The 6,907-nt window shown below is 27.9% G+C and overlaps 1 protein-coding gene across 2 annotated transcripts; it reads right to left on the bottom strand.

Annotated features, from left to right (window-relative positions):
* Positions 1-927: 927 nt before the first annotated feature.
* Positions 928-6,055, bottom strand: LOC126909495 (uncharacterized). Of its 2 annotated transcripts, none has more exons than XM_050691924.1 (4): positions 5,859-6,055; positions 5,513-5,570; positions 2,100-2,261; positions 928-1,397 (listed from the first exon to the last, which is right to left on the bottom strand). In XM_050691924.1, the coding sequence occupies exons 2-4, from the start codon at positions 5,565-5,567 to the stop codon at positions 1,042-1,044; spliced, it is 573 nt and encodes a 190-aa protein (XP_050547881.1). In that variant the 5' UTR covers positions 5,568-5,570; positions 5,859-6,055; the 3' UTR covers positions 928-1,041. The 2 variants fall into 2 exon arrangements, with proteins under 2 accessions (XP_050547881.1, XP_050547882.1); XM_050691925.1 differs by lacking the exon at positions 5,859-6,055 and adding an exon at positions 5,707-5,815.
* Between the last annotated feature and the right edge of the window lie 852 nt (positions 6,056-6,907).

Raw genomic sequence — 6,907 nt, 5'->3', positions numbered from 1 at the left:
TAAGGTAGAATATAAAAAGTAAAACATATTGAAAGTTTTAATTGCCAATTATATCGAACCACGAATACGACGAATGTTTGTCGAATCGGTAACACTAGTGTCTTTCATTGAGGCTTTTCTTATTGGTATAAAAAGTAGTGAAATTAGTTTCGTAGATGTTTAAATTTAGCCTTTTATGTTCTTATTAATAATTAATATTAAGTTATTATTAATTGAATTAGTATTAATTTAGTCATTTTATTTCCCTATGATAATTTAATTTTAAAATTCAACCTAATTGCTACCGTAGATTTTATCTATTTCAAGTGTTGGCTAATATCATGAAGTATAAAAATTAATATTTATGCAATATTGTATACGTTTTTTTCGTGAAAGTCTATTTTTGATTCCGATGAAAGTTCTTGTAGTTCAGTGTATTTATTCATAAGTAACGAAATTTTTTTTTTGAAAAGTATTGCATCAAGTCCTTTACATTGTAAGAAATATATTCAAAATAAATATATATTAAATATACGTTAAAAGTATATTTATTCATATGTTATACTTTTAGATCATAGAACCACTAATCAAGATATAATTAAGGAATTAAGAGTTGATGTTGTTTTTGTAATTATCCACTGATTTTTAAATTTAAACACTGTCTACAGGTTTTAAAAAAGCGTTTCTTATGATGATTTTAATCACTGTCAGATATCGTCTATACTGATTCCGACTATGCGGCGATTCCACCGTGCTACCGGTTTTTTATACTGTTTTATTAATATAGCAAAGTCGATTAAAAAAATTATATCTCAGCGTTAAATAGAACGCTAACGATTTTGTATTTTTAAACGATTGACTGGGGCAGCTCGAGGATGACAGTATTTACTCGGATTAAATCAGAAATAAAATAATCAATTGTTGTAGTGTGAAAAAAAAGAATTGTAATGGAAAGATAAATTTTTATTTTCAATAAAATATAAAAATATATACTAAGTTAATCAACAGTCGTTAACTGTATTTTTTATGATATTAACACACGAGTTATCAAACTTTTATTTGCTAGAACATAATTTTTCGTGCATTAAATTCGTTCTGAACGTTAAGATCGTTTCTTATATAATAATTTTGCAATATAATTTTTTCTTCATCATTAGGTTCTTTGCGGAAATACTTACGACGTTGCTCCACATCTTCTTCGATAGTATAATTAAAACAACCATTTCGTATAAAGTCAATTAACATGGATATATCTTCAGAAGGATACGAGTCTTTAATTTCTCCAATGTCGTCCAACATTTGATCATCGGCATATTGCCAAGGTGGAAGAATATAAAAATACGAAATGATTTTTTCGACAGTAATCGATTTATCCATAACAGCCACCTTTAAAATTGAGAGTTCTTCTTCGTGTGTTTCTAAAAATTTTAATTTTAATAAAACTACTGATATATTTATTTATTGTTTTTTTCTATTTTACGCGCGTGACAATTAGGATTTTATTTTAAAATAAAACTAACGCCAAATATTTTCCTAAAACTATGGCGAATTTCTTTTATAGTTATATCGAATTCACAACGTTTTGGACAATAAGACTGTTTAATGTCGAACGTGTGTACGTAACGTATACAAGTTCTAAGCAATAAGCTCGAGAAGGCAAATAATTAAAAAAAAAGTTAAACGTGTTATCTTTTTAGAAATGGTATTTATATTAAACGGAATCGCGTTAACAATTTAATTATAGAAAAGCATTTCTGGCGCTTAAAATTCGATTTAAATATAATTATTAATTACAAAACATACAACGATTACCATTCATTTAATTTCTTTTTAGTTAATTTAAAGTATTATTTTTTTTTACTTTCAATTATAGGAATGGTAATATTTATCCAAATTGCTCTACTACTGCAAAGGTCACCCAGACATTACTGTATTTTCGTACCGTGTATTACTTTATAATACATTAATAACATGATATATTCTATATCAACGATATTATGTTCTATTAATTAAATACATCACGTTTAATAAGATTAAATCAGGAATCGCGTTTATTGTTCTTAAAAATTTACCTGTTTATTTACTTTTTAAATATCTTATTAATTATTAATCATATTTACTTGCGCCTTTTGTCCAGAGAAAATTACGCCTGCACAAGGGACAAGTAGAATTACTCGAACTCATAATTTTAGTTACGCAGATATAGCAAATTTTGTGCTGACATGGCTCCATTGTGTTAAATTCAGAAACAGATTCTGAGCAAATAGTACACTCCTCATTTTCTGCGAAACAGATTCGGGTAAAACACATTTTATAACTATTGAAAACATAAATCAATAGATGTATTTAAATGAACGAAGAACGCAAACGTACAATTTATAAATGCCGTTAATTCTACAGAAGTAGTGGCGATTAAATATTTAGACTGCGGACGTCACATTATAAATTTCATTACTTCTATAGAAGTAGCTGTAATTAAATATTTAGACTACGAACATTAAAAGAAAATTTCGAAATACAATTCATCTATTACACGCGATTATATTATAGTAATTGTTATAACTAATGGTATTGTAGATATATCTACAGTATTATTAGTTATAACAATCAATGTAATCTCTGTATTGCACTATATCATTACCGGCACTAAGTCATGCGACTCTCCGTGCTAGGAGGGAGGGGTTAAGGTGGGAAAAATTCAAATTTCCATTTGATTTCATTAAACATATCATATATATATATCATAAAATATATTTTATCGAGTTGTAGTGATTTTTTTATTACGTTTAAAAATGTGTAATTTTTAATTTTAGGGTTCAAATTTTTCTTTTGTCAACATCCATTTGTGACTTTGTTTAAAAGTGATAAAGTCAAAATGATTTGGCTCACTTTAACTCAAGATTGAATTTACTAAATTATATAAATTCAATGCGAAAATTTACACTGAATTGGTGCAAACCTAAAATGTAATCGGTATCGGTGCCAGGCCAGGGTGAACAATGCATGTGTTTCAGGCCCCGCACATAGTAATGGCACATTAAAAGTTTTATGCGGGAATGATATTATACGTTAGAAAAACTTTTATTAAGCTTTCCAGACAAAAAACAATCGTTTTTTCGTTATGCAGTCATTTTTACTGGCAAGTCTAGGATAGACTTACCGGTAGGATACTTCATCCCCGTCCCTTCCGGAACGGTAATCCTGTAAAACTTCGCTTCGACAATGGCTGCAGTACTCAAATAATACTTAATAATAAATTAATCGTAATAAATGATCTGACTCTTGACATTTTCATTGGATGTTCGATAAAATAAATATTCAACTGCTAGATACTACGTTTTTTTAATTGATCGTTTGAGTTCTTCGACCGTTCGAAATTATATAACACGTTTAATATTACCAATTGTAACCTCTAGTATCTGATTATACCATTAATAATTTTATAAAAAAAATTTTCAAAATTTCATTACTATTAACGATGAAATGCCCAAATTTTAGTATAATACATTTAAATTATGTGTACAATAATAATATAAAATACAAATATACAATAATTAATAATATAATAAAGCTGATGGGTCCTTATAAGCAATACTCATCATTCTATAAACTGGCTGGTTTTTTAGGTAGTTGGTATTACATTTAGGTACAGAATTAAATGACGTGCATGAAAAGATGGAATTTTAAATTTGATTAGTTCTAATAGTTCAGGAGAGTCAATATGACAATCAATAAGACGCCTGAGGAAAGTAAAAATGATTAGCTTCAAGTCTCCTATCAGCTAATGTAAGCAAACCGAGTTGATGCATTATTGGTGTATAGTCATGGGGTGGGTTATCAATTTTTAATTTATATGCCACAAAGTTTAAAAATTTACGTTGCACTCGTTCAATTTGCATCATATCACACGCAGTAACTGGATTCCAAACAATCGCACCATATTCTAAAATTGACCTCACAAAAAAACAATGCAAAGTCTTTAAAAAAGATACTAATTTAAAATCATTACAAATTCACCTAAAAAAACCTAACGTCTTAAAAGCTTTGCAACACATTTTGTCTAGGTGAGCACGAAAATTTAATTCATGATCGAAAACAATACTCAAATCAGTAATCACATTGCACGAAGATAACAATATATTATCATTAACCCTATACAAGTAATTAATACGTTCACGAGTTCTATAGACATTTTGAAATATTCAGCTCTAACACACGATTTTTAGCCCAATTTACCAGAGAATTAAGATCATCCTGTAATAATAAGCAGTCCCTATATGAATTAATTTTTAAAAATAGTTTGAGGTCATCCGCAAAGAGAAGGAAACGGCAGTTAACAAGTGAACTTTTAATATCATTGATAAATAATGTAAATAACAAGGGAGAAAGATGTCCACCTAGTGAAACACCAGAAGGTACATCAATAGTGTCTGATTTTATACCAAGTACCTTTACAAATTGCTTACGATCTCGTTGATAAAATTCAAACCACAACAATAACGGTTCACCAAAACCTGAATCAATCAGCACTCTTATTAATAACTTACGATCAACGCGATCAAAAGCCTAGGTAAAGTCAATGTAAATTACATCTACTTGTGAGCGATTCATAAAAACCTCAAATATGTAATTAGTAAAAACTAGACTGTTTGTAGTCGTTGAGCGATTAGGACGAAATCCATGTTGCTCATCAATTAAAACCGAATTAATAACTAGTTTAATAGAATGCAATACTAATAAATCAAAAAGTTTGACTATATGACTAGACAATGAAATTGGTCTATAGTTACTAACATTAGAACTATCTCCAGACTTAAGTACTGGTGTTACTGTACCAATCTTAAATAGATCTGGGTAGATAGCATCATCTAGTGAGTTACGAAAAATAGACCATATTGGATACGATAAAGACGAACGTAACATGTACAAAAATTCACAAGAGATACCATCTGGTCCCAATAATTTGTTACCGCACAATTTATTCAGTTCTAATTCGACATCACTAATATTAAAAAAACAATGGTTTAAAAGATCATAATATAAATGTGGACAAACTGACGTATTATCTATATCTCTGGGCTTATGGTCTTGGAGTAATAGTTTTAATCGCTTAACTCAGACGCCATCGCTAAGTTGTGTTGAAAATTATTAAAAAAAAAAAAATAATTTTCAATTGATTATTTTTATATTATTATTTTATTGTATACCTCCTTGTATAAAATATTGTATATTGTATAATTAAAGTAAAATTTAAATGATTTGTGTGTTAAGCAATACCAAAAAGAATATATATTATTTTTTGTAAATCTTAGATTCGAGATATTTATTGTATACTTTAAACGATCATCTTTAATTGCGTCTATTTAATTACTCATTAGTATCTCTATTGTAATCAGTATAGATTTTTTATAATATAATTAATTTAGAAACCAATGCTTTTTTTTTCTATTCAATAATAATTTTTGAACAATTTATAAACATTTTAATAAATCACGTCAATATACATAACTTAAAAATAATAAGATCGACGTACCTAGTGATAATGCGACTAGAAAAGCTAATAAAATCATTAAACACTCCCTGAACATTATCTGAAAAACGTAATAACAGTTAGAATAATTTTTCACATAATTATTTTTTATCAATTTATTCTTAAGTCTACATCGAGTTGAATATGAAAAATAAAAAAAATTTAGGAATTACATTTCAAGCTATAGAAATATTTACATTGTATGATAAAAGAAATTGTTAATAATCTCGGATCACTGGAGTCTAGTCTTGCAGTGGTATTGAATAGGGTTTACCTAATATTTCCCTTTATCTAATACTACCAGAAGAAATGATCTCATTAACGCTGATCGATAGTCTTAAATACTCACTTTTTTAGCCGCGTTGTGTATTGTGATGTGTACACAGTTTTTTCAATAGATTAGATTATTTTTATTCTACTTTTCAGCATACCATATTTTCAACAAGTTTTGAAAGAAGGAAATCTCACGTAGAACTTACGTAAAATTGTACAAATATCAAGTTCCAACCATATATCGTAATTGTTATTTCTTTATTGACTATTCATTTTACGATAAGTATCGTCAATATGTACTTCTACTTAGAATACTAGTTGACATTAATTCAATTAGAATTATATTATTTTAATAATTTATATGTTAATTTTATAAATATATTTCTTTCAATAGCGTATATAATTGCTTATTGTTTTTAAAGTTTCACCGTTATTTTTTATAGAATTCAATCGTATTGATAAGTAAATTGTACATTATTAACTCATACAACTATCAAATGTTGAACTACAACAAATTTCAAAGCTCGTGGTCAAACGAAATATGTAGTATTGTTTGAACAGAACGCTCGGTGATAATGTGCGGGTTAGTTAACGTTCGGTTGGGTTGTCTAATTAAGCCAAAGAAAGAAATAGGGAGTGGACTGTATAAATTAATAAAATGAATTTAGGAATATATAATAATTAATTGTATTAAAATTATAAACTAAAATATTATAACAAACGAGTTATGGATGGCGGCGAAAAACGCAAAAATCACAAAAGTGGATCAACAGTAACTTGATATCGTACAATGATCGCGTACATATAATCCAACGTAATGATTCTCTCGCATAACCGATGGTGGTAGTGCGAGTAACGTTATCAATCATAACAAAAAAATGTAAAAAAACGCCCTCTCGTAATGAGTATTCAACAAGTATGAATTTTAGGTTCAAATTTCAAGTTCAATACAAATTATATTAAAATGTTGAAAATATAAACGGTGTAAAATAAACTATTTTATATTGAACATTTAGATCAAACATGACGATGTATTTTAATATGTTTAAAATAAACAACTCAAACGGGTTTATTTCACATACTTTGAGTATGGTTATACGGTTTCCAATACAATAATTAAATGAT

This window comes from Daktulosphaira vitifoliae, unplaced genomic scaffold (assembly GCF_025091365.1).
Source record: "Daktulosphaira vitifoliae isolate Bord-2020 unplaced genomic scaffold, ASM2509136v1 Scaffold_454, whole genome shotgun sequence".
Lineage (NCBI taxonomy): Eukaryota > Metazoa > Arthropoda > Insecta > Hemiptera > Phylloxeridae > Daktulosphaira > Daktulosphaira vitifoliae.
Note: the sequence above shows the minus strand (reverse complement) of the source record. Positions and strands in the feature narration are given on the sequence as shown.

Excerpts from the sequence above, each read along its gene's own strand:
- LOC126909495 (XM_050691924.1), bottom strand. The coding sequence starts at position 5,567 with ATGTTCAGGGAGTGTTTAATGATTTTATTAGCTTTTCTAGTCGCATTA. Across the intron at positions 2,262-5,512 it reads TCTAGTCGCATTATCACTAG|AAAATGAGGAGTGTACTATT; the intron begins GTACGTCGATCT and ends TCTGTTTCGCAG. Across the intron at positions 1,398-2,099 it reads TCTCTGGACAAAAGGCGCAA|AAACACACGAAGAAGAACTC; the intron begins GTAAATATGATT and ends TAAAATTTTTAG.